This window comes from Drosophila pseudoobscura, chromosome 3 (genome assembly GCF_009870125.1).
Source record: "Drosophila pseudoobscura strain MV-25-SWS-2005 chromosome 3, UCI_Dpse_MV25, whole genome shotgun sequence".
Taxonomy (NCBI): domain Eukaryota; kingdom Metazoa; phylum Arthropoda; class Insecta; order Diptera; family Drosophilidae; genus Drosophila; species Drosophila pseudoobscura.
Window position 1 is genome coordinate 6846059 of NC_046680.1, and position 26856 is coordinate 6872914.

Genomic DNA, 26856 nt, shown 5'->3' on the forward strand with positions numbered 1-26856 from the left:
AATCGACGTTTTCTGTTCGGTTTTCCATTGGTTTCCATTTTCGCATATTTGTATTTATTTTGCCAAAATATTTTGTTGCCTAGCCTATCGATATTTCGAGTATTTTTTGGTATTTTGTGGCGCCACGAGAAAGCCCGCGCATTCTATCGATCGTGGGGCCTGCAGTCCGTTCCGGCGGGCACATAATTCCATTGCAAAAAATTCTTTCTTCCGTTGCGGCTGCCGCGTAATTCTCATTAGGAAAACGAGTTTAATTAGAGTTTGTTTTTTCTGTGTGGTGTGTGGTGTGGCCCCGCATAATTAACTTTATGCATGCAACAAAGTGAAATTTAATAGCGCAACATTCTCCCTCTCTTTCTCTCTGCGTGTGTGTGTGTGTCGCGTTCCGAGTCCGGTATTTCTCTGAGCATAATTACGAGCCAAGCCGAGCCGAGCAGCGTTCCTCCGGCAACTGGAAGCCAACCAAATGAATTTATTGTGAAGCCCACGAGGAGCAGAGAACTGCAGCTGGTGAGTGTTTCTCTCTCCCTCTAATCGATCTACGAATTCTTGGAAAACTTAACCCCCTTCTGTCCACCCCCTTGGGACGGCTGCAGAGACAGTGATGTAATTTGCCAAAAACATGAGCCAAAAAGCAACGACACTGACACTCTCTCCTCGAGAACGTGGGAGGGGGGGGGATGTCTTTGAAATCTTATTTTCTAGAATTTCGAGTTGAAAGTAAATTAGCAGAGAGAAAGCGCGCGTCAAAATGAGAGTTAACCGAGAAGTTTGGCAGCAGAAAAAGAGTTGACAGAAAAGTTTGCAGCAAAAGAGGGTGAGATGGTGAGTGCGACGGGGGGCGGGGGGCGGCCCTAATTGGACTGGTGCCCACACAAAATGCAATTATTTCTCTCTGTGTATACTACCATTGTGAGAGTGCATTTTGGTAAAGTTTTCCCCGGGTAATGGATGATTTCCCAGTGATTTCAAGAGGTTCTCCACCCCCGCCCGCCCCACTCCTTCTTCGATTTGTTCACACTTTCCTCAAGTGCAGACCGCAAGCACTTGTTGGGCACCTCTACCTCTCCTCTCCACTCCAGAGAAGGTGTTACTTCCCCTGCTTTTCATGCCTCTTGCGGTTCATATTTGCTTTTTTGTTTGTTTTTGGGCTTAAATATTGTTTTAAAAATTGTTGAAAAATCTGAGCAGAAGAAGCAGGGCAAAGCAGGTCTGGGAAATTAATTAAAAACGCCCACATTTCAGCGATAAATCAGGGACGTTGCAAGAACCGCAAAAAACGGGGCATAAACGACAGCGGCAACAGCAGGCGGCGGCACAAAACACCAGCACACCATCACACACACACACACATGACTCAGATCCTTGCGGGCTATAGACCTCGCCCTCGCCCTCCCACACACCTCCCCCTCATACCGAGTCGCGACCCTTGGCCGCGTGTTTGCTTAAGTGCCACTAATAATCCATTGTTGGCTTTTGTCCTTGCCGCTCGCTGCTGTTGTGTTGTTGCAGCTGCTGTTGCCTCAGACAGACTCCAAACGACTCCCCCCACCCCTCCCCGCTCCATCCTTTTACCGCTCTTATGGTCTGGCCACAGCAATCGAACGCAGCGAAAACCGAAAGAAATTGCATGTTTAACAACCGAACAACAAAAACAGAAACAACAACAACGCAATCACGAAACGAAGGTTAGTGCCGCTGATTTTGATACCCTCGAAAATTAATTTTTGCACCTATGGATCTATTTTTTCCATGATTTAGTCATCAGTTATACAAAATGTATCCTCTTAAGGGCCGTGGCTAATCTTTTGCCTTCGATCCAAACGTCTGTTGAAACCATGCTACCCTCCACGAAAAAGGTACGTTACGAAACGCTCAAGAACTTTTAAAAACAAAAGTTTTTGAGTACCAAAACAGCTTTGCGGGTTGTGTGTGTGTGTGTGTGTGTGTGTGCCCACTTTTGCCTCTCCTTTCGCTTGTTATTTTTTTTTCCAAGTGCATAAAATGTTGAGATTTATTTATGTTTCAGTTTAGCTTTTCGTTATATTTAATGTTTCTCCATATTTCGCCACTGCACTGAGAGAAAAAAGGGACAGGAAAACTATCAGGAATGAAAAGAATTTTTATAAAAAATTACCCCACAAAAAGGTGTTAAATCCCATAAATTGTAAACACAAGATACAAATATTAATGAATATTTGAACTTTATTTTCGACAACTGCATTTTGGGTACGCAGCCACGCCCTTGGGGCCCGGCGAAATGTGTTTTAAATTTACAAAAAAGTTATTATTTTGGTTGAAGTATTTTCGATTTATGCAGATTTTCTTAAATGCTGGCAGGGGATGGGCACTGAGAGGCCGAGAATGTAATAAATATTTGGCGCCAAGTGCGCAATTTATTAGCGACAGGCGAAAGCAGCGGGCGGCAGCGCAAAATATAACTGTAATTGTCCGTCTCTCTGTCTGTCGCTCAAACCCCTGCCTCGTGCGTGTTTTTGTGTATTGCCACGATCATCGTTTGAACGAGTGAGAAGAAGCGAGAGGGCGAGATGCGAATGGAATCAAGCGAGCGAAAAGAAGCGAGAGGGCGAGAAGCGAATGGAATCAAGTGGCAGAAGAAACGAGATGGCAATAGGACGAGAAGTATGCGATCAAAGCGGGACAAAAAGGCAAAAAGGAAAGACGAAAATAAAAACCAGAGGAGGAGAGTGTAAAGAACGAAGAGTAGGGGAGCCACGTTTTTGCGACGGCAAAAGACATGCAAAGCAAAGGAAGAAAAGAGAGATGGAGAGTGTGTGAGAGAGAGAGCTGTATTTAGGTTCTCTTCTTCTCATTATTTTTCTTCTATAACCTCTTTGTCGCGTGATGCAAACCAAAAGATTCGATATTAAAATATCTATGAATTAATTACATATGTACATAGATCGTCAATAAATCGAATACCTAACGGCAGATCATTGATTGGTGGTCTTAAATAAATAAAATATAATATGAAAACCCCATTACGTCGATCACTTACAATATTCGGTTGGGTTTAATCCATAAAAATCACAAATATTTATGGATTTAACCTACATCCTGGAAAGATGTTTAAATTGTACTTAAATCAGGTATCTAAAATATATTTGCATGCTTAAATTAAGATTTAAGGTCAGTAGATTTCAATTTAAGTTGATATTTCATAGATTTAATATCCCTAGATTGCCCACGGCTCATTTGATATCAATATAAACATATTTCCTAGGTATTTAGGGTCTTAGCCGTTGATTCATGATTCCGCTCTACTTCAAAACACTTGCAACTGCAGCTCCACATCCCATTTGCAACTGCATCGTGCAACGATCTATCCGATCTGGCCAGGCCTTTTAAATGTAGTGCTAAATGCCGCTTAATTTACTTGTGGCTTGTTAGCGTTGAAAATTATGGGACAACTCGACTTAAATTGGGTCTCGGGGTCCCGCGCCCAGGGAGGTCTTTGAGCCGCGGGGCCAAGCGCAGCGATAAATATTCAAGTGTAAATGGATACGTTAAGAGAGGAGAGAGGGGGGAGTCTAGGCCAAGCCATGGACTAATAAAGGACAGATAGACAGACGGACGGACAGACGGAGAGAGTGAGTGAGACCTGGCCAGGCGATGCCTTGCCGCCGACGCTTTATTAGTCGAGACTTTCTTGTTGTTGTCTGCTTCGTGTGGCGTTATGGCTGTAGGAGCGCGCGCCGCAAATGCGTTGCCATAAATTTAAAGCTTTTGGCCCGAGTCCACAGCCCCACAGCCCCAGAGCCCCCACCCATTGCCCCCAGTCCGAGGCGAATCCGAGAATGTGTCTATGAAGACATTTACCGGCGGCGACGACGACGACAACGACGGCGGCGGCACGGCGGCTCCTCCACTAATGAAGATCAACGAGTCGGAGGCAGGCGATTGTCTAGAGCTGGGAGCCGGGATTGGAGGAGGTCTGGCGCGCATTTCTATGCACATCGCGCAAATATTTCATAAATTTCATTCAATTTTATTAAACACAAGAAATATGAGCTGCTCTGTGTGTGGGTGGCAAATCCCGGGGGCACCGGAAATCCTCTCATTACGCCAGAATTGTAATTAATCTTTTCAGGGGAAAAATTAAAAGAAAAGCGATTCGAAAGGGGGAAATTAGGTAAACGGCAGATGGAAACCGTTGGAGGATACACCTGTTACATCAAGGCTCTTCTTCGCTCTTGCAACATTTTTTTTGATCCGGTTTTGGGGCTCGACAAAGGGTTCAGCCCGGGATCCCTTCAATTTGTTGTGTGTTTGTGCTGGTAAATATTTGCAAATGAGTTTGAAATTAAGCCGCTTTTACGGATTGTCTAATTAATTTTTTACCCTTTGAGATGGGAAAAAACCAGTATTTTTGCATGGTCTTTGGGTTTTTTGGGGTAATTTTTCTATAGATTATAAAGATCGCGCTAGTGTCCCAGGGTTCTGTCTTCTTTTGTGGCCCCAACTTGGCAGAAAGGTGCAGAAATACCCCAGATACCCAGAGGTCCCTAGAAATTCATCGAAAAACCTAATACTATAGCTTAGATTTCCGTAAGAAGGCGAAGAGACGCTCCTGCAGTACTCCAAAGGGATCATTTAGGGTATTCGCAGAAGCGCCTTTGCCTAGCCGCTTAGTATCTCTTGTATCCGCTTATTTTTTATTTATGGGCCCTCTTGGCCACAGACTGGAGACCCAACATTTGCCAGCTGACATTTTTAGAAATGGACAACAAATCCCGACAGCCAGAAGAAGCCAGCGTCCTGTCTGACGCCGAGATTGAAGTCTAGGACACTGGACTCCAGCGCCAGCGCCAGCTCCAGCTCCAGAGGCAGTTCCCTTTCAATCCGAACGGAAAAAAGCGTACATAAATTTTTATAATTTTCCTTTTTTTCCTCGCTGCCGCCTGCCTGTCAGAGTCGCGTCAAGGAGTGGCATGGAATGGAATTGGAATGGAAAGAAGCTGGTGGGACCGCCAGCTGTGTCTCTGGTCTCCCTTCTCATAATCCTGCTGCTGGACGTTTTCCTTCATTTTCTTTCGTTGGGGGAGTGGGGCGGGCGGGTGGCGGCAACCTTAAGCTGCGCGCGGGCGACACTTGAGTGGCGCCATCCAGCGGCAGTGGCAGTGCCAGCGTGTTGCATAACTTGCGTTTCATTATAATCAGATTATCCCTTTTCGCTTGTGTACATGTAACTGTCTTAGCGTCTCTATGCCCCTCCTTCCCCCATGGGGCGGGGCACAGCATATTTCCATCTTCGGATCGGAAGTGCAACAGCTGTTTCGTGTTTTCTTTATTTAAATTATTTATTTCTCCTTTCGAAGGGGGGCTTCTGCCTGCCCCGCTTTGGGGAACATTTCAGGGATTATTTGCACTGGGATTTGGGTCTTATTCGAGTCGAGCAAATAATTGGGAAAGAGAGATAGCGATGCGATGCTTAGGTGTTCTATTCTATGCAATCTATGTATATACTCGATAATAAGGGTTGCTTGAAGCTCTTACTGGTTGATAGCTTAAATCGTTTTCGATTATTTATCGATAAATAAATTATTTCTGTCGTTTCTGCTCAACCTAAAGACCGTTTCCTACCGTATTTAATGGCTCAATGTCTTAAAGATCTGCATTTTAAAACTGGTGCATGCTTTTCTTACCGATACCTTGCCTTTATCGATTGTTTTCATTCATTTCTGGGTGAGATGCGATAACTTGGAGTTCTATTAGTAGAATATATTTGAAATGGCATGACCGATTGCCTATACTAGATAGTAGCTTTTTGAAGCTCTTATTGGTTGATAGCTTAATCGTTTTCTATTATTTATCGATAAATAAATTATTTCTGTCGTTTCTGCTCAACCTAAAGACCGTTTCCTACCGTATTTAATGGCTCAATGTCTTAAAGATCTGGTTTTTAAAACCTATTTCATGCTTCTCTAATCGATACCTTGCCTTTATCGATTGTTTTCATTCATTTCCGACCTGCCACAACGTGTTAAATCTCACATCTTTAATTAGATTCCAAGTTTGGGGTTGCTCCAGATGCAATCAGTGCTCGGACATGGCTTTTCCATGTTTTCCAGTGCTTCACTGAAGCTTTCACTCGGACAGCCAACACCTGCATAATTTGTGGCATAAATTCCCAGCTCTTACAACATTTTAATTGTATTTCTAATTCGGATCTGAGCGAGAGACCACCTACCTCCAAAGTAAACATCCAAAAACCATTAAACGTGTGTTCGAATTATGCAAAAATGTGTTAGGCACGACGAGAAAACATTAAATGGCATACACAGTTGTCGAAATATTTATATGCATGTTATTTTCTTCAATGTGTTTCCAATCATTTTGAATATGTTTAAATGGATTGGGTCACGTCAAGGCCAAGCCCCCTCGAGCAGCTCCAAGCCCAAAAACCCAAGCCCCAAGCCGCAAGCCCAAAAAAGCCCTCATATGACCATGTTTTGAAAATCAATTAGAGCCAAATGACAAATGTAACGACACCGGCACAGCAACAGCATCAGGCAACAAGATCAAATCGTGTAATATGCCTCATTACAACATCATTTTGTACAGAAATATTTTGTGTATTTGTTGCACTCTCCCGCAGCCTCCTTCTCTCCCAATTTCTCCCAAAAAAGGTGTGGTGGAAAGCTCTGTATTAAAGGCTTAGTTTGGGATCATATCTAATATGTATTCTTCATATCACTTGTTCAATCTTGGGCCTCTCCGCATGTACCTGCATGGTTCAGAAAAAATGGGAGAAAAAAGCGTACAGATCTGGCGGCAGAAACAGAAGTCATCCCTCTCTTCGCCAGCGAGTCGGCTGTCCCTTCGACTCTCCGAGAGTCAAGCGCTAGAAAGAGATAGCAAACGTTTGACATGGATGGTCCTCGAAAGAGAGCATCTGGGGTGACGACGTGCAAGGGCTAGCAAGGCATTTGCAATTGTCGCCCTCGTAGATTATTATGGGGCAAGTTTCTTTGTATAAAAACAAAAGATAATTCCTCATGGCTTCCAGAGATATAGCCCCATCAAATATTATCAGAATACCAGGACGGGAGCTATGCGTACTCCGTCCAAATATTAGATAGAAAAAATTTATCGGCTTAGAAGAGTTCTCATTATTTTCGAGAAAAAAACTGGGCTTTATTCAAGCTACACTGAAAGAAATTCTTCCCTGCCATTCGGCTTGAGGCTAGCGTTGTCGACGCTTATGATCGGGATCGTAGTTGAGGACATCGAAGGTGAGGATCTTATAGAAGGATACCGACCAGTCGGTATCGCCCGAGCGCGGCACGATGCGGCCCGTTGGGGTCAGCTGCGCTGTGGCCGGATTCTGTGTAGATCTCGCCAGCGCATCAGGCGGAGGTGGTGGCACGAGACTCTTTGAGAGGGCCGCCTGGGGCGTGACTGGGGCACTGAGCTGATGTGTGAAGGGGTAGCCCGATTGCGCCATGTGATCCTTTGTCTCAAAGTTGCGCCTGGCATCCTCGGTGTAGTCGCGCCGGAAGCGTATGAAGATCTCGGCAAAGACAATGCGATGCGGCACCGACACGACATCGCGAGGTGTCCTCAGCTCCCTGTCCATCCGGCGGACGAGCTCGTTCACCTCCACCACCTCCGAGGCGGAGTCAAAGTCCTTGGTGTTCCGCAGCCCCACAAAGAGCACATCGATGAAGGCATACCTCCGGCCGAAGCTCTGGCGCCGGGCCACCTTCATGGGAATGGCACGACGCAGGTGCTCCCTCTGGAAGCGGATCAACTGCAGCCGGTTGTCGTTGCGGGAGAGCAGCATGTCGCGGGAGATCTGCTGGAAGCCCACCGGCGTGGTGTACGTGCTCATCTTCTCGGGGCTCTGCTGCCGTATGATGTCCGTCACGACGACGGCCGCCTGCTTGGAGCCCTCGATGAATTCCGATTCATTGAATTCCGGATCCCACAGCCACCGGAGCTGCCACAGGTTGAATTTCGTCAGCAGATACTTCCACGGATTGTGCAGATACACCAGCCGCGGGATGGCCTTTTTTCGCTGCTCGTGCTCCGCATGCTGGCGGTTCCAGTTGTGCAGGACCCGGTGCGGCACCGCTCCCGACCCGGACGGATATCCGCTCTTCAGGTAAACATGGCCACAGTTACGTATAATTTTGGTGAACATCTTCTGGGCATTTTGTTCTGCAATTTTGAATGTGTGCGCCCCCAACCCAGTGAAAGCGGCACACGGAACTTTTCAAATGATTTCCGTAATTTTAATTTGAAGTTTCGGACAGTGTTTTTTAGAGTATATCGATCGAGAAAATGTGAAAACGAATTCAAAGCCCACCCACACAGAGATCGATCTCCTCCTCCTCCTCCTAGCCCTTCCCCCTCCCACCCCCTCCATCCGCCAGCAGTTCCCAGGTAGCCGTCAAGCAGCTGCAAATCACATGTGAAGATCATAAAACATTATTCCACCGATACATAAATTATATTCGAATGAATGAATGCGTGAGTGTGTGAGGGCTGTGTGGGCATTTGGGCTTTTCGACAAGTGGCTGGCCCTCGGCCCCTCGGACCCTGGGCCACTCTCACGCATACACAAACGACATAAAAATGAACGGACGGACGGTTGTGGGGGGAAAATGTACGTACGAGTATAAAGAAATGAAAAACCACGAATGCAATTGTTGTGCCGCCTTTCCGCCGACCGAAGCGAAGCTCTGCGCCGGGAAGATGTGTATTTAAATGGCGCGGCGAATTTAATTATGTGTAAAGGCATTTAATGGAAAATTAAACACCAGTTAAAATCAGACAAAGGCCTACCAACAGCCAGGGGGAAATGTTGGTAATAAAATGGTGAAGAAATGTTTATCCAATGAGAAAAATCCCATCATCGAAATGTACGGCATTTTTATCATTTATTTATTTTTTTTGCTATTTTTTTATATTTATTTATTTACTATTTATTTTTAATTTTTAATTTTATTTATTTTTTATTTGTAAATATTTTTTGTTTGTTTATTTATTGATTTTTTGTTATTTATTTATGTTATTATTTTTATATATTTATGTTATTTTTATTCATTATTTATTTGTTATTTTTAATTTTTATTTATTAAATTTTTTTACGTTTTTAAAAAATGATCGTTGAATCGAATAAACACCAAAGATATTTCAATGGAATTACTTAAGTTTCGAATAATTAAGTTGGTTTAACGATTGTCCACTCAAAATCAATAAATCAATATTCTTCGAAAACATTGAATTCTGGAATACATTTAAGAATACTCTAAGATATTCAAGTGTGGAATCCTATGATAAAAATATTAATATACATATGTATGTATATATAATATTTTTTTTGGGTATTTATTTTGTATTCCCAACATTTCATTGCTGGTATATCGCACCCAAATACTGAACTGAGACAAAAAAAGAGAAGAGACTCGCAATGCATATAAAATGTATACCAAAGACTCGGCCACTCCATGCTCCAACCTCCAGTATTTCTAACGTTTTTGGCTTACGAATTCGATTCACACAAACAGAGAAGATACCCCAAGGGAGGGAGGGAGAGAAAGAAGGAAGGAGGGAAGGAGGATCCCTCCCAGAGTTGACACAAAATGCGTGGTCGGCATCGGGCATCTGCAGCAGCGTCATCGTCAATCGTTGTCGCCATGACAGCGCAAAACTGCTTCCCCCCGCCCCCCACCATCAGAGAAAGAGAGAGAGAGAGAGATAAGCATCTTTTATGGACCGCCGCATTACAACTGTAACAATAGAATGTCCGTCAGGCAGGGGGGGTAGGGGGAAAAATAAATTTAAATTCAAATGAAAAATAAGTAATTCATTTCGATGCGGTCTCCGAAGAGAAAAAGAGAGAGATAAGCAGGGAGATAGAGACTGAGAAAGAGACGCTGGGTGGTGGTGGTGGTCGTTTATCTTGTTGCTCATTAAATCATTCATCTGTCAATCATTCGTTCATTCTCTCATTCCATCAACAATCGGTTGCGGTTGTCACGGTCTTGAGATGCTCTTCTCCTTTCGCTTCTTTTCCCCCCTTCTAGCCCCTCTCTCTGTGGTGGCCTGAGCACACTGTCTGCCATAATTATGCGTATCTTTTCTTTAATTTAATGAGCTAGCAGCCAAAACGGTAAAAGTTCTGCAATTCAATCTTGAATGATGGATTAGAATCTCTCTCTCTCGCTCTCTCTCTCTGCCCCTTTGTCTCTCTCTCTCTCGACACACATTCTTATGCAATGCATATTCATGCAGTGTATCCGCTAGATACGAGTACTCGGTGTGTACATTCCACATAGCTTTTGTCTTTTGTCGATCGTTTTGAATTTCACACAGAGACAGCCCCTCCCCCCGCTCCCGCTCCCGCCTCTCGTTAGCATAAGCACAAGAGTATCTGGTGCGGTGGATTTCCATACGAGAGCATATATTCGTATCTTTTGGATATGCCTAGCCATAGCCTGTCGTACCTGTCAGTCGATTCAGGTTAAATCAATCATACAAAAGACTTCGAAACGGAGACCTGTCAACACGGTTCATTGTTTGCGGCATTTAAACCCCCTCCCTCCCCTCCTCACCCGCATGTGGCATGTGGCATGAGGCATGGGGCATGCTATCCTGTCCCCAGGCCAAGCCATGGCTTGTAAATTTATGCGCGCGTATCCCACAGATACTTCGTGCAGTTATTTGCATTTTTTGCTATTGTCTTTGGCCACATACTACACATGTATCTCATAGATACAGATACCCTCTCGTACGTATTCATACGGGTGGTCATTTAGCATATTTTTCCTGATATTGAGATTTATTGACAAGATTGAAACGTGGCCGATACGACGCTTTGTCGGCACCGCTGCACAATCTGGTGTGCTGCCTCCTCCCACCCACGCGGACAGCGGATGTGTTGCCTGCTTCTTTTTGGGGTGCCCCATTATGTCAAAATGTTGTCTCAACTTTGGAATTAATTGAGTTTTTCCCATCCCCCCCCCCCCCCCCCGCACCCGAAAATATTGGATTACATTAGGCGCCCGTTTAGGAAATTTGACCACAAAAAAAAAGAACCAAAGAGCTGCTTGGCCAAGAGAGGGGTGGGGTGCCTGCTTGGCCTAGAGGGGGGTCGGGTGGGGTGCCTGCTTGGCCTAGAGAGGGGTCGGGGTGGTGGGTGGCTGGCCAAGAGAGCGTGCCATTGGAACAATGCCAAGTGCACGGAATGGTAGGAAATCTATAGGCGCGGAATGTGGTCGCGTCATTGAAATGCGATACAGCCACCAAGGAAGGACAGGCACAGGTGGGGAGGGGGCACAATGATCGTGAGGAATTGCTCATGATTTCCCTGTACACTTCTAGGGTTTCCACAAGCCTGGCCGGCGACCTGTCATTTCCATGTCGCTTTTGCGGTGTTTCTTTAGCCCTGGCGCGCAATTTGTCTGGCAAATCGATCATCGCCACTGGCGGCGGAAACACATCGAGACCCAAGCGAAGCGATCCGGTTGAAGTCCGAGGTCAGGTCTTCCTTCCACTTTGATTGACTCGTAATTGAATACTTTCACGAATTCTCTCTCATCATCAGATCCTTTGACTGTGATTGCCCTTCCACGTGAGTCACTTGGAATTCCAGCTCCACCAGCTCCACCCGCCCCATCTACCCATCTATTTATTTATCCATTTATCGTTTTGTTTCGTTCGACACCTAAAACTGTCAGCGCAGAGTCGATCACGTGATTTGCCTACCATATTGCCACTTGGCTAGGGAACCTGTCAGGCCGTGACAGCTCCTCCTCCACTTGTCGCCGCCTGTGCGGCGTTGGCGTTGGCGATGGCGATGGAGCTGTCGCCCGTCTTCCAAGAACTGTCTGCGGACCTTGCACCCCATCCGAACCGAACCGAATCGAACCCCATGAGAAACTGGGCAATTGTCTTTATTTATGGGCCTAGATTCCACATTCACTCTTCACCGATTCAGTTTGCGTGCCACTCATCAAGTGCCACCCAAAAACAACTGGGCGGGACACCCCCCCAAAGTCCAGGAGAAAATTACTGAATCTGGAATACTCTTCTTTTTATCACATGGAAATTGTACAGAAAATGGCATTCCCTTATGGAAAATGCCTTAAACCGATCCTCACAGCCTTCATACCCTCTCTTTGTGCACATTTATAGGGTATATCCATGGCTGGACTTGTGGGCGGTCAACTTGGGCTACGAGTCTATAATGCCAATGCGATCCCCCGCACCCTCTCTATGTGTGGACTCTCTCCCACGTCATTAAGACATCTTCTTGGGCCATAATTCACCCCAGAGCAGGGCGGATTTTCCAACTGCATTACCCACTAACCCAGATAGAGCGGGAGAGAGAGCAAAGACATCAAAGCAGACCCAAAATAAGCAAAGTTCAGCCCACAAAGGCCTTTTCCAGTGGGGGCTTCCAGGTTTTTGCTTTTTTCAAAGTAAGTCGCACAATCATGAAAAATATATAAGAGTATATAAGTACTACTAATACATATGTACGTATGTCTACCCAAGTGAGAGAGCGAATAAAAACTAAAATGCTCAACACAAAAGGTATATTCCAGGGAGGGTAAGGCCCAAAGGCAATATAAATAGTAACGCCATACAAATGTTTTGTGGAGCTCGCTCCAGAGCTGGCTACAGAGCTGGCTCCAGAGATGGCTCTAAAGCTGGCTCCAGAGCTGGCTCCTGAGCTGGCTTCAGAGTTGGCTGAGTTAATCATAGAAGGATTTTCAAAGAAGAAAACATTTCATAAACATGTTTTAGGATCTACATGTAGATCTGTCTTCTACCTATCTGGACTTCGTCTCTTCCAAAATACCCCGCTGCCTATGAACATTGAAATATATGGGCGTTACTCATCTTACTGGTGCCTTGAGAGATGGTTGGAGAGGCGCAGAGGCCTTACCCTTCCTTTAGCGTACCCTGCCAGGCCCTTCCGCGTCTCGCGACCACAAGAGGAAGATGCAAACAAAGCCCAGAAATGCCGGAGTGAGCGCGCCCCGACAGTAGCCAAAAAAAAAAAACCAACCAAAAATAATAAAATAAAAAAAAGGAACGGAATATGTCATAAAGAGAGAGATACGGTCGGCGTCAATATTGACACAAGCAAGGCGTTGTGCGAAGGGGGGGGGGCGGCGTCGAGGGGGTAACTGTGCAAACCTCTGTTGACTTGCAAACAGCCTAAAAGGGAGTAAACAGGGAAGGAGAGAGAGAGAGAGAGAGAAGAGAAGTAAAGACATTTATTCACCTGCAAAAGCAACAACAACAAAAGAGTTGTCGCTTCTCCACTTTCTGGCTCTCATCATCCGGAACATCATCATCATCATAGCTGATGGTAATTTCCATTGTTGTGCAGCAAATGCCGCAGGGGAATCTGTAAATTACATTTTAGATGTCCTTCAAGCGTACATGCGTACAGTATGTAAGGGGTATATGCGATTCGAGAGGCAGTTTTTGAAATAAACAACATCCTCGGAATGAGCCGAGGCCTTCGTTGAAAGTACCCCCTGGAAAGTACTCCCTTATATCTAAGAGACAGAGAGAGAGAGAGAGCTCCGTCTCGAGGCACAGAAAAATATGCTACTGGATGGAAGGTGGAAGGCCCGTTCTTCTCCTCTCTCTCTCTTTAGAGCCTCTATAGAAGACTCGATTGGTAGTTGTTCCCAGAAGATCCTGCAGATAGTCCACATTTTCTTGCTAAATATTCTGTCCCCAATAATTGTGACAAAAATAGTTCTGTGCTCCCCCCATTTCCCTGCCATTTCCCCGAAAAACCATACCCTATTTTTTTCGATTATCTCTCCGAAAATGCTTTCCCAGAACTTTACTGGCGCATTGTTGGGCTAATATCGAAATGGATGGCCGGGGCAACAAATAGCCAAATGCCAACCTGTTCATTTGCTCCCTTTATATGTCCCTTGACATTTGTGCCCCGTTTGAATATGGAATCCACTGGAATCGTACGTGTAGCAGACCCCATCCCTCCCTTGTGGCCCCGCTAGTGGGAGTGGCTTTCGGGTTAACCAAAGGGAAATTGTGCTACTTATTTACACCAGCCGCCCCACCGTCAAACCCCCGCAAAAAAACAAGGGAAAAATTCCAAAATTTCTTTTATCGTTGGATAAATATTTACGAGTATGTTCTCGACGTGGAGGGGGGGCGACACGGCCCCAGAGAGGGTTATCCCTTGGTGCGTGGGGTATTCCTTCTCTTCTCTCTTCTTGAAAGTGCCTAATGTTGCCCCCTAAATCTTTGTTAAATTATTCAATTTATTATGTTTTTTGGGGAAAAATGACATTATTTTGCACATTTCCACAGATCGACAGGTAGTACGTACATATTTCGATGTATTCATGTGGCAATCTGTTTGTAATTGCGCTAATTGCAATACATTATTCAGGGCTTTTACTTGTTATCTCAATGCCATACAGTCCTGTCCCTCCCTCTCTTCCTCTTTAAACGTGAGCTGACAAAATGTCGAACAAAATATCCGCAGGATATTCGCTCGAAACTTTCGCAATTTATTTGCACATGTATTTTTTGGAGGCTGGTGGAGGGGTATGCCTGTGTAAATACAGTATATATATGTACATATATCCACATGAGGATAAATATCCATAGAGAGAAGTGATACAGATACAGATACAGATACAGACATTTGTTTATTAATAATGGAAGCCTGGCATACGAATATTCGCCATATATTGACTTTGGCATTGTATGAAAACAGGAAAGAGCAGAGGATATAGGGAACAGATACTGATACAGATACAGATACAGCGAGAGATACGGGAAGGAGCTACAGATACAAACATGAATCCTGGGTAACAGAGAAACTGCCTCATTCCCGCCTCTGGCTACAGCGGGGGCGTTGCAGAGTCGCAGAGTGGAACAGAGAGAAATAATTTAATATTAAATTTCCCTTTTGTCAACGCCGTCATCGGAATTAATCAGGCTTTTAATACGACTACGGAGAATGCCCCTCCCCCTCCTCCCATTGTGAGGGCCAGGGACGTAGGGAGAGAAAGAGTGAGAGAAAAAGAGTGAAATGTTATGAACAATTTTAATTTCGTTAAGTGCTCGAGTGCCTCGCAATGTTTTCGAAATGGAGAATACTTAAGCCTCCCCCGACCCCTCCTCCTCTACCAGCCCACGCCCCGCCACTCGACAGACAGACGGGAGGGAATAATCCCGCCAGGACTTCCGGCCTCCTTTCACTTATTTTTGTGCTACTCTCCAGTCTCCCCCTTTACCACATTCCTCCATTTTAAACACACTTCTCCCCTGCAATAATCCTCCTTTTCTCTCCTCCAATAATCTCTATTGTCTCTGTCCGCCATTTATTATTATTTAATATTTTTCATGTTTCTATCATTCTATCGGAACTAATAGAAGGGAAGAGGCCTTTTCTTGTAAATATTAATCTGGAGGGGTATTAAAGCGTGGGTTAATTTCTAGAAATTTCCTCCGAGCTTCCCCCCTTCCCCCCACCTTCAAAGCCGATACGATAACGATTATTTAATCAAAAAGTATCTTCCTCTTCCACTCTCCCCACCCCCCTCTCTCTCATTCAGCAGCTGTGCATCCCCCTGGGCTGACCCCATCCCCCCTCGTTTTTCTAGGGCACACTTGACCCATTTGCCATTAGCCCCTGACTTTAGCACCAATATATCTTTTTTGGAAAAGTTGCTCTCTATCTCTCTTTCTCTCTCTGTCTCTCTCTGTCTCTGTCTCTCTGTCTGTGTTTGGGGCTTTGGGGTTTGTTGTAAGAACAATAGTTACTCTAACTTAACCTCATTTAAATACGAGTTGTTTTTTTGTGTTTCTCTCTCTCTCTCTTTCAGTGGCACTTGCCCTTCTCTCCTCAAGCCTTGTTCTCTCGTCTTCCCTCGACCGTGTGCTGCTCCCTCTTTCGGGAATCTCCTTGTTTCTTCTTATAAATTGCATCAGCATGCATAAAGCTTGCAGGAGCGAGAGAGACAGAGAGAGAGAGAGAGAGAGCACTTGGAGAGGCAGCCCTTGGTGTGGGTGTGGGTGCAGAGAGAAAAGGCAACGGTTGCATTTTGTATTCAAGTACAACGAAAATTGTTGTAAATTAGTAAAAGTGTACACACATTCAAGAGGTAGCTGCAAGAGCAAGGGGGGACGAAAAGGTGTGCCCTGTGCTTGGTGGAGGGGTGGGGGGGGAAGGGCAAGATAAGCAGACTGCCAGCAGAATGAAGAGCCAAGAGCCAAGAGGCTGCTGCTGCTCTGCTCTGCTCTGCTGTTCCTACGCAATTAAGCTTCGACCGAGCGGACGGACAGCCAGAACATACCTACATATGTACATGAGTGCAAAAGAGAGAGAGGGAGAGAGAGAGAGAGAGTTAAGTGAAAGGGCCTCGCTCGCTCTCCCCCTTTTTGGGCGGCTGTTAAGCTTCTCCATTGTTTGCATTAAAGCAGAAACAGCAGCTGACCCCCGGAGAAACCCTTCAGCGAGAGAGAGAGAGGGCTCTCTTCCACCCTCTTCCATCCTCTTTTTAGTGGAACGAAAACAAAGGGTATACAAGGGGTATATGCTTGAGAGCATGCGATGCAGTCTTCACCATCAATCGGTCAACTTTTACCATCAATCGATCAATTATTTCCATGGGAAATGTATAATCAAATATAATTTCTATGGGAAATATATTATGAAGTAAAATATCTGAAAATATATATAATAAAATAAAATATCTATGAAAATATATGTATAATAAAATAAAATATCTATGAAAATATATATAATAAATATAATATCTATGAGAAATATATTATAAAATATAATATCTATAAGAAATAAATTATAAACTATAATATCTATGGGAAATATATTATAAAATATAATATCTATGGAAAATATGTAATAAAATAAAATATCTGAAAATATGTATAATAAATGGGAAATATAATATCATAAAATATTATAAAACATCTATTGGAAATGTATAATTTTAAGGCGGTTTTCCATGAATCCGAAAGAATTTTCTTCTGTCAAGACAGACTTTGTACCCTTTCTGCAGCTTTAATCGAATGTTAAAACCCCTTTATATTTTGCCATCTTTTGCCCAAAAGATAGAGTATCATAAACATCGGTATGGCTCTCCCTCTCGCTCTGAAGCTTCCACTTGCACTTGAGCAACTGCTGCCTGCCTCTGCATGCCTCTGCCTGCCGCTTGCTGTGGCCTCTGCCGCCTGCCTGCCGCTGGCTGTGGCTTCTGCTGCTGCTTCCAAAAAGGCTTTCGGTAACTTAGTTTCCGTCGCTTTTTACAATCTTATGTTTGCATTATTTTACCTCAGCGAAACGACGACGACTGCTGCTGAGGCAACTCTACAAGTGGGTTGTCAAGCAGCTACCAAAAACAGTTCTTGTTGCTGTAAAATGCTTCCCGTGTTCCCAGAAATAATAACAGCAAGAATTTTGTGTTGCTGTAGCTGCCAGTGGCCTTTGTTTGATAAATATTTTTTCTTGTGGCTTTATTTCGTTCCATTTTTAAGCTCCAAATGTTGCAGGAATTCAAAAGAAAAAGCAGAAAGGAAATAATTGAAGCAGGGAATGAAAAACCATCCATGGAATATTCTTTTTTTTGTATAAGAATTGAACAGAAGATTCTGCCTCGATCCAAGAGCTTTTCTTCTGGGGATCTTTGGGGTTTATTTATATGCTAAACGAGGCATTATCTGGAAGATCTTCAGCTATGGCTATGATCTCATGTTTTATGGCATTTCTCGCACAAAAAAATCCCGGCTTAAAGCTCATCGGAAGATCTTTGAATCTTAAGCCGTTTTATGTGCTTCTTTTCTTGCCTTTTTCCCCACTCTCTCTGTCTCTGTCTCCCTCTCTTATCTGTTTTTTTATGAAAAACGAAAGTGTATCTGTATCTTGTCTCTTTTTTATCTGTTTGCGATAATCTCTTGACCCGAGATTTGGTGTCTTCGTCGTAAGCTGTTTTTTTCTTCTTTTTTTTGGGCCAAAAGCGAAATGCGTGGTCGATTTATGGCCTGGGATTTATGGACTGATCGCCATATAAAAAACACCCACCCACCCGTCCACAAAGGTGTTGAGGCGTTCATTATGTAATCTGGAAGATTAAAACGCGGTTTTATTCGTATTTTGGCAATATCTCTCTAAAGATACTTAAACTTTAGCCGAAAATCCATCTGTTTATACAATTCAAAGCAGTTTTGGTTGAAATATTTATGGGTATATTCTGTGGAGACATTTATCAGCTGTTTTTGGGTTATATTCTCTATAAAGATACACGCACTTCATATATGACCAGTTTTTGGGTTTGAATCGATCGAAATACCACGAAAATGAATGAGAAACCATCTGTGGTTCTATTTTCCGACATTTCATAGAATTACTGATTCTCAAACTCCTTCTATAAATCAATTTTTAAGATGTTTCTTCATACCGAAACGTAATCATATTATTGTGGAGCAAATCTCTGCTGTTTTTTGTTGATAAGTCTATAGAAATACGCATCCACCCCGATTTATATACACGATAATTGCCCAATTCTCAGAAATATCAAGAGATCTTTGGCAATATTTGCCATATAAAACTACAATTTGTTATTTACGATTAATATACGAACAAAATCGCACTTTTTTTAAAACTATTTCCTAACAGAAAGTGAAAGAAAACTGAAGCTGTTTTCCCATTTATTACTTACTTTGGCTAATCCCCAGAAATGTTTCCCATATCTTGAGTCCTGCAGGGGTCCTAGCCGCCCCCTCTGCCGTATTCCATGGCCATAACAATTTTCCGCTCAGCATCAAAATTTGATGCGATTTTAATTTTTGTGCCCGGACAGGGGCCATTTTCCAATTTGATGGCCCAGGCCCCGCCACGCCCCGCCCCGTCCCGCCCCACTCTATGTTCCTCTCTCTGTCTCTCACCTGCGGATGTTTCGTGTGCAATCCATAAAATGTCATAAGGGCAAATAAATATTTGAAATAGTCATAAATATTCGTTGATTATATGGGCCGAATGGGCGGGGAGGAGGGGTCGGGGGTCAGAGACCAAAAGGAAGACATTTTAATTAAGGCAATAAAACGGAAATCGACCACGTAACCCAAGGAAAACATAAACTTTACATTAAATCCACTTAATGTTCGAACAAAGTGCCGTGAATGTCTTCTTTATCGCCACGTGCCACAGGGCCGAGGGCACGTTGATTCCACGTTCGTGTCCCTGTCATGGCAGCCACTGCGGCACGGGGCAAGGCATTAGAGTGGGGCATAGAGCAGCAGCGACCTCTCAAAAGGAAGCCTGGGCGCCTTGCCTCCGTCTCTCGTGCTCACCCGCTGAATGACTGGCTAACCTCTGACCCGTCGCTGGTCTTTGCCTTCACTCATATTTGATTTTTATTAGCCTCCATCCGGAGAGAGCATTCTGGTGGCGCCTTTGGCGCTCTGCCACTTTTTTGTCGCTCCATCTTCAGCTGCCAGGAGGTACCTCTCCTCTCGGCCACCATCATTTGGCTCATCATCAGGTGCTGCCTGCCTGCCTGCTGTCTTTCTGGCCATAAAAACATTTAGACCCCGAAGGTTGTCCTCCGTCCACCGTCCGCAATGTTGATGTAAGTATAAATTAAATATTTCGTGCATTAACGCTCGAGTGTTTATTTTTGCCTCAGGGACGGACAGAAACACTGCGGTGGTGGGGCAGGGGCAGGGGCAGTGACAGGGGGGGGAAAACTAATTAAATTAGCAATGTCGAATGTCGATTTTAATCCCCGCTCCATTCCATTCGTACTCGTGTTTTTCCCATGAATTATTCACCGGCCAACAAGAGTGACAAAAAACCCTGCTGTGGCAGTGTGCCACAAGGACAGTCTACAAACTGCAATCGTCCCCACTCCCATCCATCCATCCATCCATCCATCCATCTAGTCCTCTATTCGAGTCATTGGATGCAACGTCGTAGGCCCCCCCCTCTGGCTTGCTGCCTGTCTGGTGCCTGCCCTCTGACTTTTCATGACCCAATGACACTCTGACTAATTGAAAACTGTCAAATTGCAACTCAAAATGCTTGCTTGCGCACCTTCCCCTTCCCCCTTCCCCCACCGAATCATCTTTGGTGTCTTTTCTTAATTGAATTAACTCATTAGCCGTATATATCTGTAAATCTATCTATCTGTCTGTCTATTTGTCTGTCTGTCTGTCTGTTTGGGTGTACCTATCTCAAAATATTTCCAACATTTTTCAATGTCGGTTTTTGGTCAAAACCTCATTTGGCACACACACACACAATGCCGTGGGGCACTGCTCCTCAGTTTCCAGGGATTTATCAACGTAATTTTGCATTGAGGTTAACAGTTATTTAATTTATTTGAAATCTCTGCCCAAAATCCCACTCTGAGTGGCAGCAATTTGTGCATTCTGACAGAGAGGAGAGGTAGAGAGTGCGACAGATGGAACATCTTTTGGGTTTATTTGTGAATTCGGTTGAGAATCGTAATTAATAGCTCCAAAAATGTTGTTCCAGCTGTCAGGCGATGGCAATTTGAGTGAAATTAAGATAAGCCAAAGGTGGAAATGGTGGCAAAATTACTTGACGTCGGGCCAAACCGATGGACTGATAGATTAACTTCTGGATGGAACGAAAGAAGATATAAATATAAATAAATCCTCTAAAATGATTACAAAATATTTTAAAAAAATTATTCAATAATTATTAATCAATACCGGCCTAAAATTATGGGAAAACACTACCTGGAATGTAATGTTCATTAAGAAATTAAAGAAATATATTTAAACCTAGCATATGACATTTCATGCCACATATAGAAATATTATCCAGAATATTTCATCGAAAATTCCCTAGATCCACACTTTTTAAAAAGGTCAACTCTTCATTAGGAAATTTCCATTAGATTTAATGAATCCCAAACCAAAATAAATCAAAGTATTTGACATTTAAAGCCACAAAAAGCAATAAATTCTGAAAGATTTGATCGAAAAACCACAAGATACTTCTTCGGGGAGTGGGAGATAATTTGGAATACTTTTTCACACAATTTTCACTACATTTCAAAGCACAAATTGAAAGCTTGTTCTCATCTGAGTGATTACAGGGTAGACATATTTTCGGGATAAACCACACCCCCACACACTCAAGAAGGAGTCGAAATCCACTCGACATTTCATCAGGCAATAAACGTGCATTTTCCCCATAGAAAAACATGAAAATCTGTTTTCTGTTTCGCATTTTTTTTTCTCTTTATTTTTTTTTATTTATGGGCTCCTTCGTTTGATTGCCATTTGTGGATTGGATCTCTCTCTGTCTCCCTCTCCCCCTCTTTCTGTGTGATGCTCTGATTGAGAGTCCTCTAGCCATTCAGTGTGTGTGTGTGTGTGTGTGTGGAGAGAGGGGTGCTGGCCCATAACTGATGATGATGATTCCATTTGCGGTTTGAATAATTTTCATAATTTAAATAACAGCCAGAAGAACGAACGGCTCTGCTGCGAAGACAGACAGGCGGATAGTCACTCATTCAGTCGGAGGATTGGGGCCAGGACCAGGACTACCCCTACTTCATCCTTGGCGAACGAGAGAGAGAGAGTGAGAGAGAAATGATAAATGGTGCAACGACTTGTTACGCATAAATTTTTGGGGCAAACAAGTGGAAGGATTGCTGGTGTGTGTGTGTGTGTGTGTGTGTGTGACTTTGACGTCTTCCCGGCCACTTTTCGGCAAACGCGTAGTCCACACAATATTTCATTTACATTTACATATTTTCACTCAATTTTCATATTTTCGCACACACAGGACACAGGCTGAGGTGTGGCAGGGGATGGGGCGCGCGGGCCTACGTTTCCTGTGCCTTTTGTTTCCATTTTATGGTAATCCCCCCACCCCCGTCCAACCCTGGATGGCCACACACACACACCCACACGTAGTCGAGCCCTCAAGTGTTCGTCCTCGTCCTCGCATTTCGTATGTCAGCATTTTAAATAGGCTTTTCATGTTCGAATTTTATTGTATTTTTTACGCCTCTGCATTTGCTGCGCTCTGCTCTCCCCCACATGTGGCAGTGGCAAGTGGCATTGCCATGGCCGTAGGCTACATTAAATTCCGCAACTTGTATGCAAAAGTAAGGCCACCCTATCCCCCACCCCCACCCCTGCCGCTGCCCCTGCCATTGCTCTTTGGCCTTTGACTTTATTAAATACAAATATTTTCACTGCGGGGAACAATTGTTTGGTTTCTCTCCCTCTCTCCATCCTTTCTCTGTGCGTGTGTTTGTGCAGAGCTTAGTCCTTATGACCGTCGCAGCCCTTGAGCAAAGTCTACGGAAGTCAAGGGCAACATTTGATGTGCAGTTTCTTTTGGCGGGGCAAAGGAGTTTTTCCTGGTTCCAGGTTTCTAAATGTAGCGCCCAAATATCTCACAGTGACAATGTATCTTTAAACGAGGAATTTCCCTTGAAAGTCAGGCAGACAGAGTCTAGTTCTTTCCTCTAGAAACTATTTTGTATTTTCGAGAAGTGCATCTAAAGTTCGTTGCTATTCCTGGGCCGTCGCTTCGCTGTTTGCATTTAAAATAAATAATAAAATGCCCAAAAGCTTGAACCAAAATCCAACCATTGCGTTGCAGCGGCAGAGACAATCCACAGGATCCACAATCACAACAACTACAAATATACACTTGGACTCCCTCTCTCTCTTTCGCACTTTAGAGCCCTGCACATTCCGCTTCACATTCCGCTCCACTTAACCCCTCTGCTTTTCTCGTTCTCAGACACTCGAATAATATCGCGAAAAAAAATATTGCACACAAATAACAGCACAACATTCCACTGGCTGGTAGTCGCCTCTCGCATACCCTACAATGAGAAGCGCATCTTGCATTTTGTAGATCTTTAACCAGGGATCGTAGGGATTATAAATAGTATAATACAAACGATGAAATAAAGATCTAATTCAGCTTTTTATTATTTTAATCAGAATTGATCTTATTATTGTTATAATTAAATTTTATAATACAAATTAAAGAATATTTGTATTTTTAAGTTTATAATACAAATAAAATATTTTATTTTTGTTTTAAAATTTGGATTTGGTAAAAATTAAATAATATTTTTATTAAAAAATATTAAAATGCAAATTAAAGAAGGTTTTTTTTTAATTATAATACAAATTGAGGAATATTTTTAGTTAAAATTTAGAATAAAAATTAAAGCATATTTTAATTAAAAAATAAAAAATAAGGAATATTTTTATTTAAAATGTAGAATAAAAATTAATGAATAACTTTATTTTTTTTTAAATAAAAATTAAGGAATATTTTTATTTTTTCTGAATAAAATTAAGGAATATTTTTATTATATGTTTTTTGTAAACAAAATTAGAAACAAATTTATTTCACAAAAATGTATAATAAAATTAACCTCTTAAAAAAAGTTTGCAGCATTTTTTTTTTTATAAGCCTTTCCGTTTTCTGTTTTTATTTTTAAGAAACTCTTATTTGCGATCTCTGTTTTTAATAGTTTAAAGATGATTCTTGGATGTTATTATACTTTTAAATTTTGTTGACGGTAACGAATGTTGGGACTTGTTGGATTCGGGGACAATTTTCCTGCCTGTGTTGCAAACATCTCCACAGAAGTGATACAACCCTTTTTACAGGGTATCACTGGGTCCAGGCATGTCCAAATGCAGGGCAGAAATCGGCGTGGCGTTGGCGTGTATTTCCATTCGTCATGAAAACATTTTGCAATAATTTTTGCCTCTCATTCGAACAGCAGTTCCCTGTCCTTAGCCCTTTGTCGCCCTCTCTCGGCTCGGCTTATCTCCACTCTCCCGTATGCGGACAGTCAGGCGGCGTGGCTGAGAGGTTAACGGGTGACAAAAGGCACCAGGAGAGAGCGAGAGAGTGCCGAACAGGGGTGTGTGGACTTTATGTTTGATTTTTTGTTGATTTTTCTTCGTGTATCCCCCCTTCGCTGCAGCGCTGCTGTTATACCTGCGACTCCTGCCACAATAAACTTTTGCCTCCGGGCATCGCAATCCGTTTTGAAGGCATTCCCGCAATCGCAACCGCACCCGCTGCCACTTCATCCTTCCTGAGGACTTCAATCCTTTAACTCGATTTCGAGCACTCCTTCCCTGAAGCACTTTTGCCCACACCTTGGCCATCGCTGATTTGCTGGTCAGCTTTCAAGGATTTCTTCAAGTGCGGTGCCTTGTGGTGGCCGTTCCGGTTTAAAGGGCACTTCAGTTGAGCTCTTGTGAACCCGCCATACCTCAAGATTCTTCAGTTTCCCCAGCTCCCAGCCTGATTTCCTTCAACTATTGTAGAGATATGGCGACCATAGAATAGGTAGAACAGGGCCTGGTTACAGAGGCTTTTGATTCCCTTTTCCATTGATCCGAAAATGTCACATCGCTAATGGGTCTGGAAATCCGAAAAACCGAAAAACTCAGCGAACAAAGATGTGTGTCCTCCCTCCGTGCGGTCCATTTCCACTTCCACTTATCGTTACCCCCCAGCGGTAGCGTTTCCTCTTCTTTTTGTCCCTGGTGTTGCAGAGAGGGAGAGAGAGGGGGGGAGACTGGAGATATGATCGGAATTGGCACTCGGACAGTGAAATTTGTGCCTAATTTGAGACCTCAGCGGGAGGCACCGCACCTCCTGTGCCACACACACACACACACACATCCTCATCCGCATCCGCATAGACAACAAGCTCCTTTTATGGCACATCCTATTACCCGCTCTGCCGCTCTGCCGGTCTCCTGTTCATGCCACGACCCTCATTTGATGCCATGTAACATCTAAACAAAAGATTAGCTGCACTCACCAGAGGGACAGGAGGAAGAGGAGGGACTGCCGCCGCCGCACAATGGAAATGACACGGACTGCAGTCAACGGCAGCGGCATAGAAGAGCGACGACATGTTGCACGCGCTTAATGGCAGCCAGGCAAACGAGGCAAAGAGCAATGCCGCAACGCTGCCGCTGCCGCCGCTTCTGCTGCAAACTGGACAAAAAAACAATTGCCAACAGACGTGGAAAACGTGACCAACGAATTTTACGCACAATTTCACTTTGTGCGAAGTGGTTTCCCATCCCCTCGAGCCAGACGAAAAGAGACAGAGAACCTTTGACAATCTCTCTCTTTCTCTCTCTGGCGGTCTCTATTCTTTCGACATTTATGGTTTGGCCTGGGCCCCCGCCGATCCTATCCTTCATACCCATTTGGGAAATCCAATTAGCCATTCGACGTCGACTCTGTGTGGCCCGTTGGACCAGGAAGCGACGATGGAGGGACTTCCTTGCGATCAGCATATGCTTTGATTTATGCAACACTTTTCCATCCATCGTTGCGCTTTTCTGTGGAAGGGATTGACACTTCCTTTCCTTTGCAGCGATTGTCGATAATTGCCTTCGGTCATCCGCAAAATGGAAAAACAGAAACCTGCCCAAGAAAAGGGTCTTGGGGAAAGGAAGTGTGGCATGGCAATAGCCCCCCTCTACAGATGCATTCCCCATCTCGAAGATTCACCCAACATTTCTTAAATTTTAAACACTTTTAAAGTCTCCAAGAACTATCCAAAATCCGAGAGAAAAAGTAACTTTGAAGGATATATCTTCCATCTGGCCCTGCCCCAGACCAGCACATGTTTCCCATTAGCCAATAGAAGACAAGAAAATGAAAATAAAAAGAGAAAAAGAAAAGTTTCACTTGTCCGTCCGTCCATTCGTCCATCCGTCCATCCGTCTATCCGACCATCCGTTGGGGTCTCGTCTCACATTTCAGACAATGAGATGTTGCTTTTGTGTGTCTCTTGATGTTGCTGATGTTGTGGCCGTTGTTGCTGGAGTTTTTGTTGTTAATGATGATGTTGACACAACTTGTTAACAGAATAATTTATGCGACACCGACTGTCGCACTGCCGCACTGGCAGGACTGTCACCGGCCCGGCCCTGGTCGAATGCCTTAAAACTTGGCGGCAGGGGAATCTATTGCATATTTAATGTTGCCACACGGCTAGAATGGCATTATATCCTACGTTCCCGGATACGCGTGCTGAAACTGGAGATCAAATTAAGCGCCAGAGCCCCCAAACCCCACCAGAGCCAGAGCCAGAGCCAGATGGACGACTGCCAGCAGACTTTCCGGGCAGTGTTTTCTTTTTTTTCTTCTGTCATTTGTCAATGTCGCCTCTTCGCCGATTTTTAGGAAAGCTACAGATTCATGGAGAGACATACCATAGTGCCCCCCTCCCCTTTGAGCCACCTCGGATTCCAGAGAGTGTAAAAAATGATAAACGCATTCGCTTATGATGTGTAGAGCCATCATAAATCATACTCTGGCGAGTGTGGTACTGCCACACGGAGGCACTGAGGCCACACTGCCGCAAATTTGTGCCTTGGCCAAGAGATCATGAGGTCACACAGCAGCTAGATAGATGCTGCCACAGCAATAGATATTGCTGTTGTACTCGGTGCAGAGGTTGCCACGCGACAGCGTTTAGACAAACAAGTGTCGCTTTTTCGGATGATGGACAGACTGGAGACTGGAGACCGGAGACAGGAGACAAGAGTCCTGTCCAGTCCTGTCCAGTCCTGTCCACTCCGCACAGGAGAAACTATCTGCCACACAGACCCTGATGCATGTGCCTGTCTGTTGGAGTTGCCAGGTCAAAGTGGAAGTTCTTTAGCTGAGTGAAAGGGAAAATGTGAGTGAAATTTGATGGATGGCTAGCCCGCAGCAGCAGTTGAGAGAGAGACAGAGAGAGACAAAGATCAGACTATTGCAATTTTCTTTAAACTTTAAGAAAGATTTTTGGGTTTTATTCCTAATCC

At 44.0% G+C, this 26856-nt stretch overlaps 2 protein-coding genes across 4 annotated transcripts in view; both read right to left on the reverse strand.

Annotated features, from left to right (window-relative positions):
* The window catches only part of LOC26533523 (uncharacterized), an 88432-nt gene that overhangs the window by 16649 nt on the left and 44927 nt on the right, over positions 1–26856 (reverse strand). The gene's annotated exons all lie outside the window — the stretch shown is intronic.
* On the reverse strand, positions 7119–8313 carry LOC4803717 (uncharacterized). The gene has a single exon (XM_001360354.4). It carries the CDS (start codon positions 8165–8167, stop codon positions 7208–7210), a length of 960 nt encoding a protein of 319 aa, XP_001360391.4. The 5' UTR covers positions 8168–8313; the 3' UTR covers positions 7119–7207.

Excerpts from the sequence above, each read along its gene's own strand:
- LOC4803717 (XM_001360354.4), bottom strand. The coding sequence starts at position 8,167 with ATGTTCACCAAAATTATACGTAACTGTGGCCATGTTTACCTGAAGAGC.